Here is a 25,571-nt window from a genome sequence, read left to right on the forward strand (position 1 = left end):
TCGCTCGCATGGACGTGGAAGGGAATATTCGGGGAAACTGTCACGAAAGGATCTTGACACAGCGGTCCCGGCTTCATTCAGTACGATTAAACACAACACACCAATGCGCTTGGACAACAGTGTCTCAAAGCAGCAAGAGAGTTTTGATTCGACAGCGGGCTTGTTAGATAGACAAATCGTGATATGAACAATAATACTCGGCGAATACATTCTTGACAAGGATACGGGATGGTCTCGCTTCCTAGCCTCTGCGTCAAAGGTAGCAAAAGACCGCATCTTCTAAGTTGTAGCCCTGATTCCTCAACCCCAGAGTCGGTGGCTCCAGCTCCCTAAATAGAGACGTACTAAGAGTTAACGGATCTCGCTCCGGAACACCATTGCGGTCGTCCTCCGACATATTTCAGGTCAGAGTAAGCCCTGAAAGCATTTGCGAGCTATCTCATGCGTGTCACATTAGCAGTACAAACGTATCTCCAAATTATGATGGATGAATAAACATCAATACCGTTGTACCTCTCGATTTCCGAATCTTATTCTGATCTTTGATACACAGACAGAGACGAGTCGAGGCGAATCGAACAGCGGCCACATGAAGCTGAGAAATGGCGCTGACCAATTCTTCAACTTTGATTCTGTTGGTCGGATGAGGCCGACCGGATTATACTAAATTCCTCTTCGTGCTCACGAGATTCTGTTGGAAAGAAGTCTATCCAGTTTCTCAACAATTCAGTGCTTTTATACGTGTCCCATTGGGTCTTAGGTTTCTTCAAGCCACCTCTGGAGTACAACACAGCTAACCCATGGTTGTCAATCGACAGTCACCATTGAGAGCCATCTTCACGCGGTGTGTCTCTGACTTTCCCGTCTTATATTTGTCAAATATTTGACGATCAAAGCATGTACGAATGGTTCTCCGGGTCATAGTCATCTTCCCTATAAGCTCGGTCAGGCCAACTGATCTCTATTTTGTAGGTTCTCATCATTGTTTGTATGCGATACACCGGAGAAGCTTACCGTTTGGCCGCAAACCCTTCTCCCGCCATCTTCTCCCATCGGTTTGCCCTGCTGAGGGCTGTGTTCTCGGCCTGCTGAGATAAGAACCCAACATTGATGTCTTTGCGTCATTCCAAGCTACGTCGACCCTACAAGTAAGGTTTTAAGGCTTGTCGTCATCAGCATCTCGAGATGACGGAGGTGCTTGATACAAGGAAAGATCGTTTGACATCCCGCAAAGTATTTCAGAATAAAGGTTACCAGCCCTTTGAGGTTTGAAGTGATTCACCGAGGAACCAAATCAATCGATCATCTTGGGTGGTTTGCATATGGATTATCACTGGAACCATTATTGAAATCTATACAGGCGAAGACTATATCCATAGCACTGAGGGCAGGTCGGTGAGAATATCCTACCGCTTTCCGGGGAGTATTCCGATATCATAAGCCGATGACAGCGGCGCGAAACGTCGAATGACTGCAAACGCCCTCATGGCACTAACTACGGCCAGGGAATACAAACATTTCCATAAGCCCGCTGAAAAGAGGAGAGGACTGAGAAGTTTTTGCTCTCGCCTTTCGGAATGGGGTTCGGAAAGACCACTCTGCTCCCGATGATGAGACTCTTCATTCAAAGCCACCGTTTTATACAGCCTTGGCTTGCTCAGTATTAGCTAAGGTCTCTTGTGCTATTCATACTATGCATTGGATTTAAAGGCTTGTTACTAATCCATAACCCGTGATGACTACGCGAGATCTGTGGGGAATATCGTGATGATGAGCCTCGGCAAAACGGCTCTGGACACCCTAGTCCCGCATGTTACGGCTCGTCTGTCAGCCATTGCGAGACAGTCCCGAAGATGATGAGAAAAGCTTCGCCATTGCGTAGGCAGGGTGCGTGATCTGTTGACCGTAGCCCCTGGCCCAAGTACCTTAGAGAGCCTGGCTATGCTCAACCCGTTGTAGACGTAGGGCATTGAGAGCAATAAGTAGTCCGGCTGAAAAGAATTGCCACGCGACCGGCTTCTAAGGACGACTACACTGGCATACGCATGAGAATCTACAAAGCCATTGTTATGGATACTGTCATTTGGCTGGGGCAGTTCACGAGCACATCAAGTATCGTTCGGGGATGCTCCTCCCCACGACCTTCAGGGGTGGCTTCTCACTCACAGGAAGATCACAAAGAGACGCAGTCTCACAACATCAAACGTGCGTGTCCCTTGGGTAAAACATGTCCCAGCCACCATCAAACAAACCAAGACAGCCGTTCCTCGACCGCTAGTCTCAACCACGTTGTTGCGGGCGCTCAGCCCTGAAGCAAAACGCCATTACCTAATGAATGGAGCATCCCTACCCTCCCTTTCCAGGCCCTCTCGCAAGCGGGCAGTGTTGTTGATCAGATGTCACACCGCACCGTCGGCCTGTTTTAAGGTTTTTGCCTCCTCAGTCGGCAGAACGCGGGGTAGCGAAAAGGGGTGAGAAGGAGGTGAAGATCCGGGGAAGGCAGAGAGAGAGAGCTGCAATTTGTACGTAATGGTGAGGTGGGAGAGGAGGAGGCGTGCCGGCGCGTCGAGGGACGGAGACCCAGGCGGGGACGGCTTTGTTTCCTGTTGCTAGCGAGATCTGAGACCTGGGTATTTGCGCCGACGGTGGAACTCGTCGAATCTGGAGAAGCGAGAGACCCAGAGACGTTTGTCGTCGTCGACGGGAGGATGGGCAGGATGGGGAGTTGAGATGACAGCTCTCGCGGGACGGACCGTTGTGATCTGTGAGATGTTGCGGGCGTCGAGGGCGACTAGACAAGCTGCGAGAGCTCCTTGACTTGCAAAGGGGTACTTGGCGAAGTGGCCGGCTACGACAGCAACGTGCGTTTGGTGGTCAACATGTTCCAAGACTCTGGCTTCTCAACTACATCCCGTCTGCCGCTCAGACTTTATGGACAATCAGGTTGATCATCACTTCATCAGCCAAACGCCTTGGCACGTTGTCGACGACGAACCCACGGTTGAGGAGCTCTCAATCTGCATGGCAAAACCACTCGTCAGCATTCGTCAACGACATCGCGAAATGAGACCACACGTTGGCGTCACTTCACCAAACACACCCAGCCACGGCCCCAACGAACAGCAACTCCTCGAGCGAGCACGTTTCCGCCAACGAAGGCGGGGCCCATGAAAAACCCAGACGACGAACAGACGACGGACGAGGGCGACGGTTCCCCAGACTCCTCAACTTGCAACAAGTATCGTGGCATTTGCGACATGGGTTCAGAAAGGTCTGGTGACCGTCGTCGTCGCGGCAAACAGAATTTCCATTACCCCCAGGAAACTGCTGACTGGTCGCGCCAGGGGGGGCCCAAATTGGATCTTTGACGTCGTCGACCATGTCGTGGGGCCCTAGGCAGGGGGTTATGTGTAGCGGTACCTCGCCGGTCTCGACGGACACGGGAACAAACATGCTGGCAGCAGATCCAGCTCTGCGGACAACAGAACCTGCGAGAGCAGAAAAAAATTCGCACCAAAAAAAAAAACTTCCAGCCAGAGGTCCAGAGGAGACTTTCCAGTTCCTTGCATTAGCCCCATCTTTCCCCAGTTGTGGTCCAAGCCTCTGAGTGGCCCAAAGTGCTACGCTACGGCCGAAAGCGGCAATCGATGGGGTAACGCTTTGCTAACAGATTGCCTCAGAGTGCAATGGCGTCTTGTGGTTTTCGAGGTGTTTTTTTTTCTTCGTTTCCTCAGAAAGTGGCCCCGCGTGACTCCAGAACGCCATCCGGTAGCAGGTTTGCATCACGCGGGCCACTGTGGAAAGTGGGGAGACCGAACGACTCTAGAAAAAAACTGCTTAGCTGAGATCTGGCTTAGACGAGGACAGAAGAGTGCCACCTCATCTCAGAGGAGCTCGCCTTGTGCCGGTGCAATTGGCAATTTGCGCGGACATGTCCGTTTTGACGCGATGCGTGCTTGGCTGACGACGAATTGGAGATGTTTGCTGTTTGCTTCTTTGTGCTTCTTAGCAGAATAAACAAATCCAGCAAGATATCCTATCTGGGTTTTCTTATTTTGCAGATAACAACAGGCTCCTAATAGCCAATATCCGGGCGTCTTACACGCAAGTCCTAAAAGGCTGACGAGTGATAGCTCTCTAACACCAGGGGGCATGGGGTAAGGTAAGTCAAGCAAGGAGAGAGGTAGGCGGACGGCATATGCAGCATGCCTCCGATCAGAAACCCTGTCTCACCCACACAGTCACGTCCCAACATGTCTTCATCATCCCATTGATGCAAGTCAAGCCTCACAAACTGGTCCTCTGAATGTCGTAGGAATGAGGACGACGCGCAGTCATCCACCCAGCTGCATCAAGACATTTCGAGCTCTTACGACGGTACTCCTCCTTGGTCATTCTCACACTCCACTGCGCAGAAACCGCTTTCCTGGTACCCTGGTCCACGTCACGGGGAACAAGAGCAACCAACGACAGCGAACCAAGCTACCCATGAGCTGTCCAAAACCAAGCTCTGCCAGCCCTAGCTCTGGCCTCTAGCCTACAGCAACTAGCTCCGCTCCCGACGTTTCGGGGCCTCGGGACCGTCCTAATTTTGCAACCAAGATCTACCCCCTCAGTCCCTCTTCCGCTCCCACTCTGGGACCCCCGTCTGCCCCCTCTGAGAAGTACCTACCGCACCGCAATAGAGCCGCCAAAACTTTTCCCTCCAGCGCTAAAAATTCTTTTTTGCAATGGGGCGCGCGAGCTGTACGTAGCTACGTACCGCCAAGTGACTCCTTCTCCCCCCAGTGCAACGCCGTCACTCAGCCCATGGGAAACTTTTTGCACGTCAGGCGGACGCCGCAGAGCCTGGCCGCCGTTTCTCCCTGGCGTGTATGTGTACGATGGTACTTGGCCGCCCACCACCCCGCCCCCCTTCCTCACGCTCACGCCTTCAAAGACGAACAAAACCTATATAGACCATGGACCCTCCTCTGTCTCTCACGATCGACTTCGCTCCCCATCATTGACTCATCCCAAGACATCCAAGCTTCTGCTTCATCCAAGCTCAGTTCCCTCATCCGAGAGTTCAGACGACACAGCCCGTGAACCAACCCACTTACACGGATCACAACCTACACCAAACCTACACCACAACACATCACCACACACATCCTCCAAGATGCCTTCCCAAATCTTCGTCACAGAGCCTCACCCCACCGTGGTACCAAACACCTACATCTACTCGGGCCGCGGCGGCGCCGGCAACATCTTCAAGGCCCCCGTCACCACCCCGGCCACCGGCGTCACTACGCCCCTCAAGCCCGTCTCCGCCAACAACAGCGCCCGCCGCTTCTACTCTGGCATCGGCGGCGCGGGCAACGCCCACAGTGCCACCGAGAGGCCCGTCATCAGCTTCGACGAGGACTTTGACCGCCAGCAGGTCCGCGACCGCGCCGTCGTCGGCCACGTCGGCATCGGCGGCGCCGGCAACGTCTCCCGCCGCAAGGGCTCCGACGCCTCGTCCGTCCTGAGCGAGGAGTCCTCCGCCTCCTCCGGCTCGTCACTCAAGTCTATCAAGGAGCGCGGCGGCAGCTTCCTCCGCCGTCTCGCTTCTAAGAAGAACTGAGCGGTTTTCGTGGTCTACTGTCTCCACTACATCAACAAAATCATGTCATAAAAAAGCAAGGGAACTCAGCAAGGCGTTTGGAAACCAAAAAAAGTCATTTGTCGGATATATCATGTTGTCATAGGGGGAAAAGCAATGGAGATTCTCACAAAGAGAACCGGGATGTTGTTGCCTTGGAGCAAACACGAAACCGTCTGCAGGAAATCGTTGTCTGGCTGGAAGATGTCAGAGGCATGGGAGCATAGCGGGAAAAAGAATGGGCGTTTTACGATTTTTGAGCGAAGTCGAGTAGTCGACACAATACCCCCCAATTTCATTTGGATAGCATGGCCCATCTGATGATGGAGCCCTTGAATTGAAAGTTTATGAACCTTCATCAAACTCGTTCTTGAACTTGAAAGCGTGTCTATTTCCCGAAAATTTGAATTTCAGATGTCTATCTACCAAGTTGCCTCGGTGATTGCCATGTCGAACTGGCAACTCTTCGCCCTCGCACGGTTTTGCTCGACTGTTGTGCACAACTTCCAAGGCTTATTCATGAGGAAATGAACCATTTATAAAAGAGGCTGCCGTTGCCTTGCAATGATCACCGGAGGAAAAGCCAATTCTTGTTTTGTCGGGACAGTACCCGCTCAAGACGTCCATCCAACCTCTCAAGCCTTCGGCCGAGAAGTCAATGCCCGCAAACTAGGATTCAAAGCCATCATGGCAACATCAGGATTGAGTCGACAGCTCTCGGAACGACTACGTCATGGATAAACTGACGCTTTACAAGATTGACGGACAATGGCAGAGCAATTGATGTGGGCGACTCTATCAATGACACCGACGGGATGTGCCAATCTTCGCGCTCCTCGTGTCTTGAACACAATGGTTCAAGAGCAAAAGGTTTGACAATTGGGCTCCAAGCTCCCACCCACGCCCATTGACCTGTCGAGTCTATGCAGATGACCCAAATCGCCCAAATATATACTACACATTATCACAATGTGGTCAGTAACATCGACATACCGCCCGGAATACAGCAGAAAACAGCCTTAGACTTTTGAAGACGGGCAACGTCCATGGAAACAATCATGAACCACATCATTTGGGGTATATCAATACCAGGACTTCTCTCCATCAACTCAAAAGGCAATGCCATTTCGTCTCACTCTGTTCCGCCTTACTGACTTTATGTGGGCTGCTCGAGAAACAGCCGACGAAGGAGACGACTCCTTAGCTACTTACACATCAACCGGCACCAGACCTACGAGTGAATACTTCAAGGGCAGAAATAAACGACGATATCAAACCCTCATGCCAATCATAGAAACCTCATGCCTCATAGCATCGCATCGCATGTCACCTCAATCAAGACACAATCCTTTCTTAATCATTGATCAACCCGAGAGCTCTGACATTCGTTGCCCAAGAGACTCTACGTCCCCACCCCAAGCACCCTCTTAAATAGAACACGCCCGTAAGCCATACCCGATACTTCCAACGCACGACATTAAACCAATGTCTCGCCCGCACATGGCCTGCGCATGTAAGTACTCACATTGCTTATTCCAAAAGCAACAGGCTTCTAGATGAGACCTTATCCTTATCAAAGAGGTCAGAGCTCCCGCGAACCATCTTTCCTTCTCGTCTTATCTCGACATCGTTGCTTTTGAAACCTCCTAGGGCAAGTTTCTTATTTCGGCTCCGATATCTCTGTCACAGGTCAGCCCTCGTCATTGGCAGGTGACAATCATGACACTCAAGGCCAAAGCGCAACTGCGGGCGCTATGTAGTTGCACATAGGCAGCCCATCATCTACGAGAGCCTTCAATCGTTCGTAAGTCTGTCACAGGTGAGATACATACTGGCAGTTCGCAGCTTTCATCACACACCTAAACGGGACAACAAGACTCGGGTATCATTCTCAACTTTCTAGCTGACTCATTACCTCAACATGCTGCCTACCTTGCCTGAACCCCTGGCCAAGGGACATCTTTTTTAGAAGGGGGTAATCTTTGAAAAAACAAAATTTAGCCAGTCCTCCCTCCGATCCTCTTCCCGTCGTCTTCCCATGACACATACGTTGCTTGACATCTGGGAAGAAAAGGCACTCCCTTCTTTCGCCACGCGTCTACGGTGTATGTCTTGCTCATCTGATGGAGACACGCCCAGATTCTATTGGAAAAAGCGTGGGCAGAAGAATGTGCAGAGTAACGCATCTAGAAAGCCGCTTCGTATAAAACTCAAAACGCAGAAGCCGTCTCACGTAAATTTGGTGTGGATGATATCCGGGTTCTCGTGCCAGTCGTCGATGCTCACCCACATCTGTCACGGTTGTCAGCATGTCAATTCGTCGCCCCAGGCAAGAAAAAAAAAGGAAAACTCACCTTTCTGAAAGTGCTGAGACCAGCCAAGATACTTCCTCCGATCCATGTAGAGTACTTGCGCTCCGGCGGCGCAAAGATCTTTATCCTCATGTCCTTGACGGCCAACCGCTGCAGCTCTGTGAGCAGACGGTCGCCGAAGCCCTTGGTCAGCGTGCTGCCTCCCGAGAGTACAATGTTGCTGTACAGCGACTTGCGCAGGTCGAGGTCCGTCCTATTGATCGCGTCGACGACGATCTGGTGCACACCCGGGTACTCGAGGCCGATGATCTCGGGGTCGAAGAGGATTTCTGGTGCCCTGAAGCGTTCCGCGCCAATCTGGCATCACGGTTAGCATTCTTCGTCCCAGCCCCAGACGTTTTTCCCGGCGGAAAGTATTGCTCTTTGTTGCTTACCTTGAGCTTGTGACCGTCCGGCAAAACATACTCCATGCTCTTGGCCGAGTCCGTCCTGTTGGCCCACTCCTTCTCCTCTTTCCTGGGATCGTGCGCGACGTAGGTGACGGACTCCTTGATGAGCCTCACGACCTCCTTCTCGGCGCTAGTGTGGAAGACGTAGCCGCTCTTGCGCAGCAGCGTCTGCATGTACTCCGTCACGTCGCGGCCCGCGACGTCTATCCGCCGGATGCTGCTCGGCATCGCGAAGCCCTCGTACACGGGGACGGCGTGCGACACGCCGTCGCCCGAGTCAAGGACGATACCCGTCGTCCGGCCGCTGGCGTATAATGACAGCACCGCCTGGATCGATGTGTACAGCGCCGGCACGTTGAACGTCTCGAAGAGGATCTGGGCGGCCGTGTCGCGGTTGCTGCGGGGGTTGAGGGGGGGTTCGGTTAGGAGGACGGGGTGCTGGGACAAGCATTAGCATCGCGAGATGAAATTGGGGCGGGGAAAACGCCATCATCTCCCCGCGGTCTACCGGAACACACACCTCTTCGCTGAGGGTCTTGAGCCCCTCTCCGTACACGTACTCCCAGATCTTCTCCATGTCATCCCAGTCCGTGACGATGCCGTGCTCGAGCGGGTACCTGATCTTCAACAGACCCCGGAGCTCCGTCGCCGCCTTCTGCCCGATAAAGACCTCGCCCTCGAGCGCGCCGGCCAGGACACGCAGGTGCTTGGGACGGCCGACGAACGAGGGGAAGTAGCACTTTGGCAGGTCGTCGCCCGCGAAGCCGGCGCGGATGGTGCCGGAGCCATTGTCCAGGACGATGGGCGCGTTGTGTAGCGAGTCCGTCATCTTGCGCGATGCATCCGAGATTCAATATTCTGTCTTTTTCAAATCCTTCCGCTTCTCAATCGTTCCCGCCGGTCGTATGTATCGTCGGGTCGGCGAGTTTCGTTCCGATTTCGCGCACACGTTGAACCACACCCACCCCTTTGTTTGTGTTTGGCGGTGACTGCTGGCAAGTGGGGACTCGGCGATTCGTTGGCGTTGGGGGAATGAGGCTACGATTGACGCCCGCACGCTTTGAGCCCGGTGTGCAAGGGAGGATTGTAGGGGTTTGCGGTGTCGTCGCTGGGTCGTCGGCTCGTTCGTCGTTGGTCGCTGGAGATGGGATGTTGTCAAAGTGGTCAAAATTGGAGGACAGCTTCAAGCACGACGCGGTCTCAGTCCGGGGAGCTGCAGGGGCGCGAATTGCTAGGACAGATGTGGAGTAGCGCGATTGGGAGCTGGCGTGCACTGGCCTCTAGGGTCTCGGTTGGAGAAGGTGTGTAAGTGCAGAGGTGGTTTACAAGACTTTGGCACGGAAGGGTTGCATTTTGGATGCAAACTATTGTGGAGATGTATCTCTCTGTTTAGTTGACGTTGAACAAATTCTAGTCTCACGCGCGCAAAATAGTTTATGTGTTTGAACAAAGTAAATAGTGCTGGTCCGAACAGACTTCTACCGATGCTGAATCCAAGAAGCCCCCGAACGCCTTAGATGCTCGAGATAAGATATGTACAGGTATCTCCGTGATATGTTCCAAATTCCCAAAATTCTAGCTTCCAACTCCCATATCGATGTTTCCACTCAGTTCATTAAGAGGAATGAATGCATTCGCTCAGATGTGACCGTCGAGCGCCACCTTGGTGAGGTAGGGCCAGCCAAGGACGAAGGTGAAGAGAGGGAAGAACCTGCAGAGTATACTGTTAGTCGAGATTCGAACCAAAAGGCACGATCAATGAAATGCTTACATTGTGGCCGTGACGGCACGTCTCTTGAGCATGGCACCGTAGTAGGGCTTGGCCTGGACGCCAGTTTGGGGCATCCTCTGGAAGGGATGAGGCTCAAATTGGCGGGCAACGTTGCGCATGTTGGTGAGGAGGGAGAATTGTCTGCGCTGGACAGCCATGCGGGCGGCAGTGCGGGCGGCGAATGCGGGAGACATTTTGAGTGATGAGTTGGTTGGTTTGGTAGTCGAGTAGAGACTTTTGAGTGATTAAGAGGAGTGAAGTTGGTGGTGATACACTCGTACAAAAGATGTAGTGGAGAGTTGTGTTTGTTTGATTCGAGACTCTGTTTGATGTTGTTGATGTGTGATGATGATGATGAGGGAGAGGGATACACAACAGACGGGAAGCTGCTTCGGATCTTATACCAGGAAAAAGATTGTGACTCCTGCCCGCAAAGCTACGAGATCTGTAAATCTTGGACAAGGCTATTCCGGGATTTCCTGCGGCAAACACCTATTGTGGGCAGATGGGCGGGCAGCTTTGCCCGTAAGATTGCCGTGCCTGGGCGGAGCGAGTGAGGCTTCTCGATCGAGGCCCAGGCAAAATCATGCCATCCCATCTCCAACGGCCCCCAAACGGTATCCATGGCCATGGGATTCTGCAGTGAAAGTTGACAAGACACAGTGTCTCACCCAATAGGCGCAGCCGCGCGGGTGGGGAGGCAAACCATTTGGGTCATTTGGGCGGTTTGCAAAAAGCCTGCGCTGGAAAATCGCGTATTAAAACTGTCGATTGGCGATGGTGTGGTTCTCTGCAGTTTCCTGACGACTGCCAACGATTATGGGGTGATGTGGTCTGACGGCGGCCACCGAGGAGGCGCGCTGATTGGCTGGCAGAGGGGCCTGGATTCCTGGCGAATGAGATGATCGCCGCTGCTGACCATTGAAGCGAACAATCGAACCACAGACCCAGCCGGCTGGGAGCGACGACGAGGGAGAATCCGGGGAAGACAATGACAGCTGCCTTGGTCCGAACTTGCAAAGGTGTAGAAGTTCAGATCCCGAACGAGATTAGGGGATGAGATGACATCGTCACTCTTTTTCCCAAGAAAGAATGAGGTGGAAGATGCGGTGTCACTTTGCTGCAGAAACGGTACGTACCGCGAGCTGTCACTTGGGAAGCTTGCAGGCCCGTCGCGACCCTGCGCACGCTGAGTGGCCCAAGAATCTGGGGTTGGCAGCCAGCACGCAGCGGTTCCTTCAGATAACGTTCTTATCGCCATGTGACTCGGGCGGACCCGCCAAACGCGGTCGGACGTTGACGCCGTTCCGCGGTTTTTCCTGAGCCGTGGCCTTCCGGGTTCCCGTTCCATCGAAGCTCATCTATCGACCGACCGACAACCTACAACGCCCCGAGTCTCCCGACTTCGCGATCGTCCGACCGACCGACCACTCGAGCATGCCATTGGTAGACCACGTGACAATGTCGTCGCCAATGAAGGCCGCCTCCGACGCGGGCAAGTCGAAAGACGGACTGCACCCGGTCCACGCCCTCTCGAGCCCTGCCGCGCAGCTTGTCCGACACGTCCAGCCGGTGCTCCTATCTGGCCTCTTCGTTGCGCAATTTGGCTCGCTGGTCGCCGACCCCGTGCGGACTCTCACAAATTCCCTGCCGATCGTTGCCGTGATACAAATCGTCTACGCGTTCGTCTGCCTGCCCGCCGCCGGTTCGCAAGCGTCAAAGGGTGTACGCAAGCCCCGGCCCGGCGAGAAGAAGAAGGTTGAGAGCACGGGGCCGAACCCCTTCATCGTGAGTGGTCATTGATACCCAGCTGCTCGGGGAGTCATCGCTAACGGCTGTGCTAGGCTATCTTCCTCTCCGTCCTCCTCGCCGCCCTGATCACGCCCGCCCTGCATATCGTGCTCGTTCTTTTCGGCGCTCCCTTCCTAACACACGTCCCGCACACCCTCCTCTGCTCCGCCAACGTCTCCCTCCTCTCGCTCTTCCCACTATTCTATGTCCACGGTGTCGAGGCCAGCACATGGGCGTCCATCGCCAGCGCGGCCGCGCCGCTGGACGAGGCATACGGCGGTCTGATCGGAGGTCTGCTGGGCGCGTGGCTCGGCGCGGTGCCAATCCCCCTGGACTGGGACCGTGACTGGCAAAAGTGGCCCGTTACGATTCTGTGTGGCCTCTACGCTGGCTACGTCCTGGGCAAGACCATTGGCGGCACATTGGCGTTTGGCAAGAGGATGGCAGGTTCTGCGAGCGACGACGAGTGAGCGTGCCGAGGCGGTCAACAATCTGAACTGGCAAATCGGCAGCGCGCTGCAAGTCAGCGACAACAGTTCCGCCGACTGCCTGACTCGTCGATAATACCACGACAGTGACAAGACGTTAGTATTCGTCACGTCTCACACAAGAATGCCTCCGGGTGAGGTGTGTTATGGCTAGGCCTAGACCTAGACCTGAGCCAGAAGACGCAGTAGCTCAAGCGTGCGTGGCAACAGCGGCTTCACCAACGCTAGCTCTTGTTTAGCAGCAACTTGGCCTTCTGCAGAGTAATCGATGTATAATACCTAGCGTCAATTGGCAGCAGCCAAGAGTGGCCTCACAAAACAAACGAAAAAAAGTTCCAACACAACCATTGCGATAGACCGCTGGGAAAGAAACGTGATGGTGCAAGTGTTTGTCGCCGTCAGCCTCGGCGATGTCGCAATCAATGCCGTGCAGTGAAACACCAACATCATATCTGTCGTGGCACACTTCACCCCAGCCACATATAGCATTGCAAGCTTGCCTCATGGAAGAGTCCAGCCCTACAGAGTCGACGAAATAGGCGTTGGAGTCCGACTTCTAGCGACGTTTTTTTCGCCGTCTGCGCCCCCCGTCACAAAAGCGGGTACAGGCCGCGTCTCCGTCCCAGCCCTGCCAGCTGCCGAGCCGACTTGGCTTCTCCCCCTTTGCCGCCGGGCATGACCGGGCCCCTTGCGTCATAAGTCACGGGGCACCTTGGGGTTTCATTGGTGAGACAGCTCTGGCAAGTTTTTGATGGGACAAGGAGACAAGAACAAGGTGAACGGCGCGCCGCGCAAGAGGAAAAGAAACCAGCAAGGCGGTGGGGATTTGGGAGAACGGAACCAAAGTAACTTGGTGACTCTTCACTGCCAAATCATTTGCATGTCTTCTCCGCAGCATGCGCGGACGGACCGATGTCCGCTGGAGAAACAATTGGCATGAACCTTGCGCCAACTCGAGCGAACTGACAGGCAGATCCTCGATGCTCATCTGTGGCTATGTGGCTGTGCCGTCACTCTTGCGACACTGATCAGCTTTCCTGGTGTGGCGCTGTGGCTCATCGCCTGCATGTTGCCAGGGCCCCTTCCCTGCCGTCGTGACTGTCCCTAGCGCCTCCTACTGGTCGAGAGCATGTGGACCGATGAGCGAAAGAAGCAAAATTAAGAAGGCGGACCCCACTGGCGGCGCTAGCAGGCTCGGCTGATGACGTAGCATCCACCTACCCGCCCCGAAAAAGAGTTCGCGCAGCTTCTCGTCCATTAGATTCCGATGTACACTGGCTATGCGAGAGAACAAGCAAGCCAGTTGCAGCCCAGCGCGCACCTGTGCACCCATTACCTGAAGACCAGCCCCGGAATGGCCGTGCCTGGGTACAGTGCTGCTTCCCAATGACGGCGATATCGCGGGAACTGGCTGGGGCGGGGGACGCGCAATTGAAGGCTCGATCTGGTAAGGATAGATCGGAAACGACGACGATGCCATGGCAAATATTCAAGTGTCGGATTTCTGTAAGGGGGCATCATGTGGGAAAAGTCTGCGCCGCGAACCGGTATCAGCTTTAAGCATCTTGATGTAATTGCAGAAACCTGGCAGCAGGCAGTCAGTAGTTCGTCGTCTTGCAGGAACAGCCGTGCCATATCTGACTTTGCTGATACGTCGTAAAGATGCAGCTATGCTGCCTTCAGGCTTCGGTTCTGCTCCGCACGGATTGTAGTTTCCGGAGAACGTCAAGGGCCAGGCAAGGCGTGAAGAGCAGGGTCATTGCCCAAAAAGTGGGTGAAGGTGTGGCTTGTCCGCATCGCACGGCAAAGCCATCCCATGCCCAAGAAAACTAGCGAGAAGCTATCCGAGGGGGGAGGTGCGGACTGTCTGTCAGTGAGGTAGGGGCCCGGTGTGCCTTACGCAGGCGCACCTTATTCCTGCCGCAGCAAACCGGGAATCAGTCGATGACGCATGTCCCTTCTCATTTCACCCCAAGCCTATTCCGCGGCACGAACAGCACAGCTGCTGCGGCTTAGTGGGAGCTTGCGCTTGGGTGATGCTTGGTGCTTGGGTGCTTCCGGACCTCAATGGCCTGGCACCTGCGACTGGCTTGTCCCTTGTCAGACGTAAGGTCCGCAGTGAGGTAAGGAAGAGATGTACTGATGGCGGGAAGGGGGCGGCCCCTGCAAGTCCACATCACATCACTGTGAGCTCGACTGGTGACCGTGACCTTGTCCATTGCGCCTACCTACCTTACTTTGCTGGGGCCATTCTTTTTTTTTTCCTCGTTGAATCTTGGAGGATTGCCCAGTACCACTCCTCTATTTAAGCATCTCGTCCCCATCCCACCCTTCCTTTCCCCTCTTGACATTCTCAACCAACGAACCTACACTCGACCTTACATTAGAACTTCGAGATCCCGTCGCGAACTATCAGACTCACCCAAACAAACACTTCATCACCACCACATATCAATCACCATGCCTTTCACCGCTTCCGATATCTGCAAGATCATTCTTGCCATCATCCTCCCGCCCGTCGGTGTCTTCCTCGAGCGCGGCTGCGGTGCTGACTTCTTCATCAACATCCTGTTGACCATCCTTGGTAAGTTCCGACATTCATCGCAATCACTCACAGCATTCACTAATATGCACAGGTTACCTGCCCGGTATCATCCACGCTCTGTACATCATCCTGAAGTATTAAGCGTCCCGTCGCTGAGGTCGTCCCGATCTCGAACCACCTACATCAATGAGCGCTATGACGACTTCAAGCAAGCGACAGCGGCATGACCTCAGCCCTTCGACATGCGAGACCCAATCATTTGACAGGAGGGTGACGGTGTAGGCGGTGGCCGGGCATTCCAGCGACCTCAGCTTCCGTCTCATCCGGCAACCTTTGGGGATCCTCCTGCACCGGACGGCAGGGATTCTGCTTGCCAGTGCAGGGTGGCATAAGACCCCTACCACTTTTTGTTATTTTACGACCACGACACAGCAACGGCCTCTTTTCCTCTGTTGGAGGCGGTTATTTTCATCACGGACTGGTTCTCATCGGCTCTTGTTTTCTTGCAGCGCGTCTGTAAGAATCTGGATCAGGGAGGCTTTGGACTGTGTACACTTGATGCTTAATTCGATACCCGACATCAATCTCTTCAATCAAAGATCTCTTCTTTCGCAAAGACTCATTTTCTCATTATGCATGTGTGATGTGTTGTCAGACGCAGCCGCATTTTGTTGCTTCATAATCCGAGTGTGCCGCATGACAGCGGTTATGATTTTCCCCCGCCAGCAGTAGCAGCGATAGTGCCGGAGCTTCCTCCAGTGATGTCATGCCCAATCTGCATTGAAACGCTGAACTCTCACCCGGAAACGTTCTAGATCCCGCCAACCCGCCTAAGCATACAGACTTTGGAAACACCGTCCAAGAGCTTATTTCACTTGCAACGAAAACGCTCAAGCAGTTATTGCATAACCAGCCATGCCATGGCAGCCATGTTCGCAAGAGAATTAACCTTGTTTCCCGCGTATCCTGAACGACGAGCCCAGCCACAATAATGGAGACGCCAGAATCTCCAAATGACCCCGGAACGGTTTGCTCTTCACCGCGACGGATCAACCAACGGAAGCCGAGGGACGCGTCACGCAAAATACTCGGCGCAGCGTCGGTCCCACACTGCATTTTGCAGTCGTGCGCAGTCGTGCACACACTCGGCGCGAAGCCGAAAGCGTTGCACTGTTGAGGCTGGCCTTGCCGGGCCTCGAGGCGCTAAGGCAGATTGAATGTGCCCTGAAGCCTGTCGTCCGTCGTCGCCTACCGCTGGACTGACTGACTGCCGTCGGCCGCCAGAATCAGATAGAATGCGATCCCTGTCCGCGAGGGCTGTGTTTAATTGCACGCAGACCGTTGAGCTGGGCTGCGGCCTGTTCGAGGGCGCTGGGAAAACGGACCGAGTGCGGTGAGCGCCAACCAGATAGATCATAGATCAGCTTCCAGGTTCTTTGCGCGAATGCGAGCACAGGAACAAGGAGACACCAGAGATGATCCACTAACCGCAATGACTCGGCGAGTATGGAGCTGAGCTTTGATATCCCACCCGCCCTTATTTCATTTTTCATTTTTGGTCGAGATACTGCATAGTATTTCTGCCCTTTATTTTTAAACAATCGTTTCGAGTGGCACGCTGCTGGCCCCCAAAGCGCTCACAGACCCTTTCGATTTCGGCCTTCCCATATACCCCTGTCCGCGCCAAGGGGGGGCCTGGTGATTCCCTGCATCCCGCCTCGCTGGGCTAAGGGTTCCGGCGTACCCGCCTGCCAACTCCATGTCACATTTTCTTCATTTGAATCGTTGCGATGAACGCCCTCCCGTTGGCTCCGGGGATGGTTCTTCTCCTCACGGAATGTATATGATGTCTGCCATGTATGCGTGAGTGTCACGGGGTGTGCTCCATGGTTCCACATCTTCGGATATCAGGGAGCTGGAGGGGCAGCGGGGAGCGGTGCGAGATTCTGATCACTATCGGCTGGCTGGCAGGTAAACTGAGGCAGACATCCGCGCGTGGAATTGCCTAGGCGCATTGCACTCAACCCCTTCCGACCTTGAACGACAGAATCTGTGAGGCGTTAGCAACAAACTCATGACCATCGAAACCTGAAGCCCATGATGATGGGGAAACACTTACATCGTTCTTCCCAACCGCAACAGGGTCGTCCTCAGCGACCCTCAAGCCCCCAGCGCCCTCGATATACGCAATCGGCGCATCCCCCATAACCTTCCTCGCCGCCTCCCCCACCGTCGTGCCCTTCTTGACCAGCACGCAGTCCCTGAACACGACTCTGCTCTCGTTCGCGCCCGACTGGAACGTCGTCGTGTTGCGCACGGGAAACACCGGCACCAGCCCCAGGATCTCCGCCGCCTTGCTGAGCACCTGCACCACTCCCGTCGACCCGAACCGGTACAGCACCATGTCCTTGAGGTTCTCTATCCGGTTGCGGTTCTTCTCGTCCAGCTCCTTGAGCCCGCCGCCGTTCGGGTCGCCCTGCTCAATCAGGTCCTCGCGCGTGTCCACGAACTCGCTGCCCTCCGTGTACTTGACGTACCCCTGTTTCGCCATCTTGCGCAGGAAGATCTCCGAGATGGCCGAGCACAGCACGATCGTGTTGGGGTCCTGCATCTTTGCAATCTTCGCAATGTTCTTGTCCGCGTCCGGGTGGTCGATCTTGTTGAGCGCGATGACGGTCGGGAACTTCTCGTCCGTGAAGGCGTTGACAACCCGGTCGATCGTCGCCTCGTCCCAGTCCTCCAGCGGCTCCTTGATCCCCAGCCGGTCCAGCGCCCGCGCAACCACGTTGGCCGTGCTGCCGTATCCGGAGAACTGGCCCTGCAGCGTCTCGATTGCCGTCGCCTTGATCGCCATGTGACGCCGTCTGATGCTCCCCCACTTCTCCATCAGGTTGCCCTTGATCCAGGCCACGATCTCGCCGCGCAGCCAGGCAATGTCCACCGACGGGTCGTACCCGCGCGTCTCCTTGCCCTCGGCGTCCACGGTGCCCGAGGCGTCGACGACGTGTATCAGCGCATCGGCGTGGCGCAGGTCGTCGAGGAACTTGTTGCCGAGGCCTTTGCCCTGGTGGGCGCCGGGGACGAGGCCAGCGACGTCGAGGAGTTCAATCGGCACGGAGCGACGGCCGTCGACACAGGCGCCGTAGTTGGGCTTGCAGCGGTCCGAGACATTGTGGCGGGCGCAGGCGCAGTCTATTTGGAGGTATCCGATGGCTCGTTGGGGATCGATCGTCGTGAATCTGGAGGTTCAGGTGAGTGATGAACAACCGGCATGAAAACGGCAGAGGTTTCGTTGAAAGAGACAGAGGAGAAGCAGGGCTCGTACGGGAAGTTTCCTGTTCACAAAATTCCATCAGCGGCCAGGTCGCATGGTGGGGTGGTCGGTTTTTCTCGGTCGAGCGGGCTTTTGGTAAGGGCTACGGACCAACTTTTGATGAGGCGTCTGTGAGACTGTTGAGCGTTGTGCTCTTGCCTGCCGACGGCTTGCCAACCAGGCCGATCAGCGGATCTCGAGGCATTGTGTCGGTTTGGGCTTGTGGTGCTGTCGTGGTGAACTTCGAGAATCGTTCGAGGGGTAGCGATTTTGCGAAGGGCGCGGCCCACCCTGGTCGGCTTCGTCCCGCTAATGCAATGAGGGGCTGCCCCGATAATTGCTGACTGTCGTTCCGACATGGTCCGCGTCCATACTGAGTCCCGTCTCGCCTCCTTGTCGGTCTGCACGTTGAGTATGTATCCAGCATCTCGTGCTGTGCCAATTGCCAGTGCTGCAATGCCTCATTCCGTTGAGTTGCCGGATTCACCGGTATAACCTCTTTGCCGATCTTCACAAGTTAAAGCTCGCAATATGAGGAACGATCAGGTTATTGACCCGAATCCATTCTAATCTCAGTGCTATCACATCATGTTTCTCTCCCGCCAACCTACTGACTGCATCAAAAGAAACTCCAGGCACCAAAAAAAAAAACACTATTAATAATGCCGCTGTCTGAGTTCGTGGGGATTACCCTCAGAGATCCCGTAGCGACGACCTTGGGAGGACCATTGTTCCCGTCGAGTCTGTTCGTTTTTGTTAGTTATTGTGCTCTTTTCGGGAGCATCAGGTCACATACCTTCAAAATATCGTCCGCCTTGTCGGAGTGCGCATCTGATTCCAAGTTGGAGGATTCGACGTCTCCATCCTAGTCTGCTTCATCCGGTTCCATTGTACGGCCAAGCTTTTCCATGGGAGGTTGACCTCGCAGAACTCGCAATCGAAAGGGGTCCCTCGTCATTTGAGCATCCGCGCTCGATAGAGCTCTTGCTCCGCGTCTGTCTGCGTGGCCTTGTCAGTGTCTGTGTCTTTCTCTACATTGTGAGCTGCGTCTTACCTGTCTTCAAATCATCCTGTTCCTCGTCGTCCATCTCTGGCTTCTCGTACTTGAAGTCCATGTTCTGATCCAACTCAGACAGGCTGGTTTGTCGCGGGCGTGACTGTATGACCCCTCTCAGTAAGTATACTCACCGTTTTCAGTCTACGGAAAGGTATTTTGCCTTGTCCATGTCCATTTCTTCGCCAGCCTCCTTGTCAGGCCTAGGCTCGTCCGCGATGCCGAGGAATCCAGTTTCTGCAATGCTGTCCTGCTCCCAAGGTTTCTTGCGTGGAGAAGCGACGATCTTGTCGTCATTCGTGTTGAAAACCTCGTCAGCCTTGCGCTTCTGAGGAGTATTTTGACCGTCATTTTCTTTTTCATTGCCAGAGCCGTTCTGGTCATAATGGATGTTCTCAAGCCAACGCGGCTTGCCCTTGTAGTCAGCAGTACGGCGCGACTTGCCCTTTTTGTCCTCGGTGCAGTCAGAATAAGCCCCGGAAGAGTTAGAATGAGTCGAAGATAATACGTCTGCATCGTCTGAGGTGTCTGATGCGGCATCTTGTGCGCGTGCCTCGGAAGTGGAAGGGCCAGCACGGGAGGTAGAAGCGTCGGCATGCGCTATCCCCGTCTCGAAAGTGGAAAGGCCAGCACGGTAGTAGTGAGCGTCGGCATACACCATACCCACCAGTACGATGATGCTGTTCCCGAGATATTTCCGGTTGGTATCGTTATACGTATTGAGATCAACGTCTTCAGAAAGCCAGTTGATGAGCGATTCGATCACAGCTTGCCACAATCTCGCAATGGGTTCTTCAGACGTCAGACACCTGTCCCAATCACTGGCTATTTCATCGAAGAACTGGTCTATGTGGGCTTCCGCCCCGCCTTGAGACCCTGTTTTGCAACAATACTGCACTCGGGAGTTAGTATACCCAGAGCTGGATCGGGCGAGACGACAGAGACGAGAGTGATGACAGCGAGGGGAAGAGGGTGGTGAGCATGGACTTGCAGGTGCAGAGAAACATGTGGAAGCCCTCTAATGATGAGAAACTTCGGCCAGTCCTGTCTTTCGCGAAGGGCAATGACCAGGTAGACGAACGACGGTGACGACAGTATAACCAAAGGGGTCGGAGAAAGAACTTAGAAGTCGATTGCTTACCAATAGTTCATTTACGTGGGCGACCGTAGCATCGACGAGTTCATGAAGCTCGTCCTACTATGTGTCAGTCATGTCATCAGTTATGCTCGTCGATGCTCCATACCTCGTCTAATTCAAAGGGCACGAGTTTATTGAGGAGGACATACTCCAGGTCGCTGGCGGGTGTCTGCATGTTGGTCATCAAGTAATCTATTTTTCGAATAGTGTTGGAAGTGTTTGCCGGTATGATGTGGAGAAGTCAATCTCTGCTGGGCCCAAGAAACAAAAGAAGAGGTAGTTCTTGTTGATGGACGTGTAATGTGATGGAAGTCGGATGGACTGAAGATGTGTGGCCTTGGCCGAGGAAGTCTGTCAAGCTGCTAAACTGGCTGAAGAGTCAACAGCAAGAGCGTTGGCTTTCAGTGTGGCAGGCACATGTCGTAGTCAGTTTCCTCTTGTGGTGATCAGGCCTCCTTGGACCTGCCTCTCTCACGCCCGTCACAAATACCTGGGCCCAGGTCTTACTGCCTCCAACTATCTACCGGTCATGCTGGCTGCCGTTTGGCTGATCGTCCTTGCCCGACTCCTTAATCTTTGCAAACCGCGAAGTATTGTCAAGCTGGGAAAAGGGGTCACAGCCCGAAGTCTTGCTTGTAGGTTCCAGGAATTCCATGGCTCCCAGCATCGCCTCTGCCGCAACGGGCCCCATATTGGGAAAATCCCTATTTTCGTTGTGTTGGAGCGACTGCTTTTCCTGTGTGATTGCTATCGTTGTCGTCGTCGCCGTTGTCTCGGCTCACGGTGTTTGCTATCGTCCTCAATCGAAGTAAACTTCAAGTCTATTGAGTAAACAGTAAATGTAGCCGCGTAGACCAAGAAAATTTACGCGGCCTCCGTGTTGGTTGCACCTCGGCATCCGGTGTAGTATTTTGAGCGTTGTGAACTGGCATATATATTGAGCAATTGGGATGGGTAACACTGAGGTTCTCAATTTTCTGGTGTCCCATGTGCCAACAAAAGTCACCTACTAGCACTTTGAACATGCATACTTCCATCGTAAATGAATTGTCGCAGTTGTTATCAAGGAAAGCAACAATCACTCTCGTCCATTGACGATTCTTTCCTGATTCGAGTCAGAGCGATGGCGGCTGCCGCAACGAATCGAGTAGGTGCCAACCAGATTTTGATGTTTTCATTAGCCCTTGAGTCTACAAGAGCGATGCGAAATCCCTTCTTACCTCCGCAAGCTTGCGACACCTCCTCAGCATCAGCCACGACCATAGCCTCCAAACTACACTGTAACCGACGCGGCCGAGTGGAGAGATTTCACTGCAGACCAAACCCGCCCTGACGACATCCGTGCTGCCAATTTGGGCCTTTCATAGCTAATAAAGGAAGCGACACTGTCAGCTGACGTCTCCCAATGAAAGACGCAGTCTCGGGCACACTTGATTGCATTCCAGTTTCATGCAAAGGCCCTCTTGTGGAAAGCTGCGGGACCGAGTAGGCTATACCATGATCTACACAAACAATTCATATGGCGAGGTGGTCTGCGATCTAAGTTCAAGATTCCATGCAAAAGTATGTCAGTCATGGTTTGTTGCATCCCATTGCACACCAACAAGTTCGAGGCGTCCGCAATAGCGGGGATTCCCACAATCAGCCAACTGGTGACAAAACTATTAATTACGCACCCAACTCACCAAAAGAAAAAGAAATTCTGTTCCTTCCTAAGCAGTCCAATTCAAGCTGACACAAACACAGCAACGGAAAACACCCAAAAATGGCAAAAGAAATGGACGGGCAGGTGATCGAAACCTGGACCTTCCGCAGACGAAGTTGCAATGAAGATGCAAAGCGGACGCTCTACCACTGAGCTACACGCCCCACGATGAAAACTTCGGCTGACAAGCTGACTCATGTAGATCAGCGGGGCTGGCTGGCCAGGGCGGAAGTTGTGGTGGGGTCGCACTCACCACGGAGGACGAGCTGCGGCCGGTGTTGAGTAACATGCGGTCGTGGGCAGTTGAAGGGCAATTGCAAGTAAGATGAACAGGCAGCCGAACGGGAAAAGAACGCAAGAAAGTTAAGACGAAGGGAGGAAAGCTGATGGTTTTGGTTTTGGTAGCCATTGACGACGGGAGAGCGTGGTAACTCGCAACGGGGTTCATATGAGACGGAATTTCGACGTTGAAGACGCAGTCAAGCGACATCCGGCAAAATGAATGAGTAAAAATAGAGCAGAAGTAGGTGCAGGCAAGGCTTGATATAACTCTTGAACCTGGCCATGTCATGAGACAAACGAAGAGTTAGATGGTTTCTCGCTTGTTTGCAGTTCTCGTAGCAGCAGTCTCCCGTGTGGCAAACGCCAGTCAATACCTGCTAAAATCAACGATGCAAGCACTCCTTTGCCTCGCCCAACTTCGACATCAATACCCAGTCAAAAATTCTTGGATATTTTCCTGTTTCTCCAACGCATAGCACGCTAGCAGCAGCATGAACATCGACACTGCGCACAACCCAGGTTTACTGGTCGAGAAAATTGGACGGTGCGGCGGCCTAGAAGCAGCTTGGAAACGTCAGGATTCCTTCCAGGCCCGTTCCACAGAAGAACGAACGCCAACGAAGAATTGCCTCATTCACTCTACCAGAAAAACACAGCGCGCAGGTCTCGACTGAGCCACTGCATCTCAAGTATATCAAACCAACAAATTCTCTCAAGGAGGCCAAAGTGCATCTGTCAGAGGTCCCGCGCTCATTCCCGGACTACCAGCCCAAGGTCTCTGATCCACCGCCCGTAGACGCACACTGAAAACCTCCCCCGCCGCTGCCGGACTCCGAATCTTCGGCCCGCAAGCCCACCATCCCTCTCAGGTCCTCATCAAAAAACACGGCCGCCGCCCGGTAAACGGCACCCGCCTCAATACCAATTCAAACCTCGGACATTGAAAGCCGAGACGTCCAACTCCTATTTCACTGACCAACCCATTCAACAAAAGGGGCAATGGCAACCTCAAAACTCCCCGTCGAGACCCTGCCCACATGGGCCATGTTCAACGACGTCGACCTCGTCGACGTCGAAGCGCGTGAGATCCCCGGCTGCGGGCTGGGGCTGCTCGTGAACAAGGAGCTCAGCCGCGAGGAGGAGACGTTCGACATCCCGACGCTTCTCAGGATACCGTACGAGCTGGTGCTCTCCGCCAAGGCCGTCGAGAGCTACGCCAAGGTGGACAAGAACTTCCGCCAGCTGCTTGATGTGTGCGGCCACAAGGTTAGGGCGCGCAGACCTCACATCTCATCATGAATAATATGAGAATCACTGTTGCTGACATATTTGAGAGGGGGAAAGTCTACGCGGCATGATATTTGCTTGTTTCTCTTGACGCAGATGGTGCTGTCGGATAGGCCCAAGACGACAATGAAGGGTGGCGTGTCGACGCCGTGGACGGAGTATGTGAAGTTTCTACCGCCGCAGGTGCCTGTTACGACGCTCTGGACTGAGCAAGAGCGTGAGATGTTGATTGGGACATCACTTGAGGTAAGCTCATGAGGCTTTCCAGTCTTGGGCACCCGCTCTTCATGAGCATCACACCATGTCCAGCGCCGTAACTGGCCACGCATGCAAACACAAACACATGCTTCCTCAACATGCTGGTCAGCAAGCCAAGAAGCTTGCGGCTGAAGGAGAACAGGCATACTTGAGGAATACAAGGATCACGTTCTGACAAACAGCCAGTCGGCCACCGCCGCCAAGATTGTCACTCTGACCGACGAATTCGACGAGCTCCGCGAAACCTCAGAAGCCCTCCCATTCTGGAACGAACTCTTCTGGGAATCCGACAAGGTATCCCTAATCGACTGGGCCCGTGTCGACGCCTGGTTCCGCTCCCGCTGTCTGGAGCTCCCCAAGTCAGGTGAGGCCATGGTCCCGGTGCTGGACCTGGCGAACCACTCAGCCCAGGCCAACGCGTACTACGAGGAAAACAGCAAGGACGAGGTGGTGCTGCTCCTGCGACCAGGATGCAGGGTCTTGTCTGGGGATGAGATGACAATCTCGTACGGTGACGCGAAATCCGGGGCAGAGATGCTCTTCAGCTATGGGTTCATCGACCCCGCGTCTGCCGCCGACCGCATCACGCTGCCCCTGGCGCCTCTCGAGGACGACCCGCTGGGCAAGGCGAAGCTGCACATCTTTGGCGGCGCCCCGAGTGTGGAGTTTGACCGGACGAATGGGACACTCAGCTGGAAGAGCCCCTTCGCCTACTTCCTGTGTCTGAACGAGGAAGACGGCCTTGACTTTCGCGTGCTGCAGGACACCGGGGGATCACGGGAGCTAAAAGTCTTTTGGCAGGAGGAGGACGTGACCGACACGACGACGTCTTTCGAACAGCACATTGACGGCCATCCCCTCGTTCAGATCTTTCGTCTGAGAGTGGTTACCGTCTTGCAGGATCTCGTCGCCGGCCAGCTGGAACGGCTGGCCACGGGCATGTCCCTGGACGACCTCGACGCATCGCTCAGTGAAGGAGGTCTCATTTGCGGGGCGTGCATCACCGCCGCTGCCACGTTAAGGGAACAAGAGACCAGCCTGCTGGAAGCCGCTATGAAGTCTTTGGAAGACCAGGTGAGTGGTTCGCGCAGTTTCTTCAGTCGTTGGCGTCGCTGTCAGTGTCAGGGCTGCAGTGTAAACATACGATGCTCTGCCCATTCCCCGCCTAAGGCGTTATTCCTCTTTTGAGCCTCCTGCATTCCTTCTGGGGATTCGCCGCCGCTGCCCCAGCATTTGATCTCCCCCGAGTCCCGTCTCAACTGCTTTTGCGTGCTTGTTGTCCTTCCCCCGCGCGCTTGAATGGTGCCAAGACTAACAGGGATGGGCCTCGTTGCTCCAACCTTGCAGAAAACACAACTTCTCGCAGACGAAAACGTGGTGGCTTATCTCGGATCGATGGAAGTTGCCCAAAACGAACTAGTGGAGGCCGAGGCGTCCAATGACGAGGAGGACTTCAGTTGAAGGGGGAGGGATAGGCGAAGCCATGCGGCCGGGTCGATCCCATTCGGCACTCAATCGTACTTGGGCGAACATTCTCTGTCAGCCAGGCCCT

General features: G+C 54.2%; 8 protein-coding genes across 8 annotated transcripts; 4 read left to right on the top strand and 4 right to left on the bottom strand.

Annotated features, from left to right (window-relative positions):
- Positions 1 to 5,161: 5,161 nt before the first annotated feature.
- GCG54_00011486 (uncharacterized protein) lies at positions 5,162 to 5,608 on the top strand (the record flags this gene model as incomplete). The annotated part of the gene is made up of 1 exon (XM_045411391.1): positions 5,162 to 5,608. One exon carries the CDS (start codon positions 5,162 to 5,164, stop codon positions 5,606 to 5,608), a length of 447 nt encoding a protein of 148 aa, XP_045268449.1.
- A 2,247-nt stretch (positions 5,609 to 7,855) lies between these two features.
- On the bottom strand, positions 7,856 to 9,216 carry GCG54_00011487 (Actin-like protein; the record flags this gene model as incomplete). Its single annotated transcript, XM_045411392.1, has 4 exons — positions 7,856 to 7,918; positions 7,981 to 8,295; positions 8,373 to 8,825; positions 8,908 to 9,216. 4 exons carry the CDS (start codon positions 9,214 to 9,216, stop codon positions 7,856 to 7,858), a joined length of 1,140 nt encoding a protein of 379 aa, XP_045268450.1.
- An 809-nt stretch (positions 9,217 to 10,025) lies between these two features.
- Positions 10,026 to 10,352, bottom strand: GCG54_00011488 (uncharacterized protein; the record flags this gene model as incomplete). Its single annotated transcript, XM_045411393.1, has 2 exons — positions 10,026 to 10,098; positions 10,159 to 10,352. The coding sequence occupies 2 exons, from the start codon at positions 10,350 to 10,352 to the stop codon at positions 10,026 to 10,028; spliced, it is 267 nt and encodes an 88-aa protein (XP_045268451.1).
- Positions 10,353 to 11,484: 1,132 nt separating this feature from the next.
- Positions 11,485 to 12,513, top strand: GCG54_00011489 (Glycosylphosphatidylinositol anchor biosynthesis protein 11; the record flags this gene model as incomplete). Its single annotated transcript, XM_045411394.1, has 3 exons — positions 11,485 to 11,946; positions 12,003 to 12,376; positions 12,417 to 12,513. Coding segments are annotated over 3 exons (933 nt in total), but the record flags the coding sequence as incomplete, so codon positions are not given.
- A 2,384-nt stretch (positions 12,514 to 14,897) lies between these two features.
- GCG54_00011490 (Plasma membrane proteolipid 3) lies at positions 14,898 to 15,209 on the top strand (the record flags this gene model as incomplete). The annotated part of the gene is made up of 2 exons (XM_045411395.1): positions 14,898 to 15,021; positions 15,055 to 15,209. The coding sequence occupies 2 exons, from the start codon at positions 14,898 to 14,900 to the stop codon at positions 15,207 to 15,209; spliced, it is 279 nt and encodes a 92-aa protein (XP_045268453.1).
- Positions 15,210 to 17,002: 1,793 nt separating this feature from the next.
- GCG54_00011491 (putative GTP-binding protein) lies at positions 17,003 to 18,500 on the bottom strand (the record flags this gene model as incomplete). Its single annotated transcript, XM_045411396.1, has 4 exons — positions 17,003 to 17,032; positions 17,102 to 18,221; positions 18,308 to 18,317; positions 18,407 to 18,500. 4 exons carry the CDS (start codon positions 18,498 to 18,500, stop codon positions 17,003 to 17,005), a joined length of 1,254 nt encoding a protein of 417 aa, XP_045268454.1.
- Positions 18,501 to 19,488: 988 nt separating this feature from the next.
- On the bottom strand, positions 19,489 to 20,662 carry GCG54_00011492 (uncharacterized protein; the record flags this gene model as incomplete). The annotated part of the gene is made up of 3 exons (XM_045411397.1): positions 19,489 to 20,241; positions 20,491 to 20,544; positions 20,594 to 20,662. The coding sequence occupies 3 exons, from the start codon at positions 20,660 to 20,662 to the stop codon at positions 19,489 to 19,491; spliced, it is 876 nt and encodes a 291-aa protein (XP_045268455.1).
- A 2,811-nt stretch (positions 20,663 to 23,473) lies between these two features.
- GCG54_00011493 (uncharacterized protein) lies at positions 23,474 to 25,480 on the top strand (the record flags this gene model as incomplete). The annotated part of the gene is made up of 4 exons (XM_045411398.1): positions 23,474 to 23,740; positions 23,858 to 23,978; positions 24,162 to 25,093; positions 25,367 to 25,480. The coding sequence occupies 4 exons, from the start codon at positions 23,474 to 23,476 to the stop codon at positions 25,478 to 25,480; spliced, it is 1,434 nt and encodes a 477-aa protein (XP_045268456.1).
- Positions 25,481 to 25,571: the final 91 nt, after the last annotated feature.

Source organism: Colletotrichum gloeosporioides (assembly GCF_011800055.1).
Source record: "Colletotrichum gloeosporioides strain Lc1 chromosome Unknown consensus_17, whole genome shotgun sequence".
Lineage (NCBI taxonomy): Eukaryota > Fungi > Ascomycota > Sordariomycetes > Glomerellales > Glomerellaceae > Colletotrichum > Colletotrichum gloeosporioides.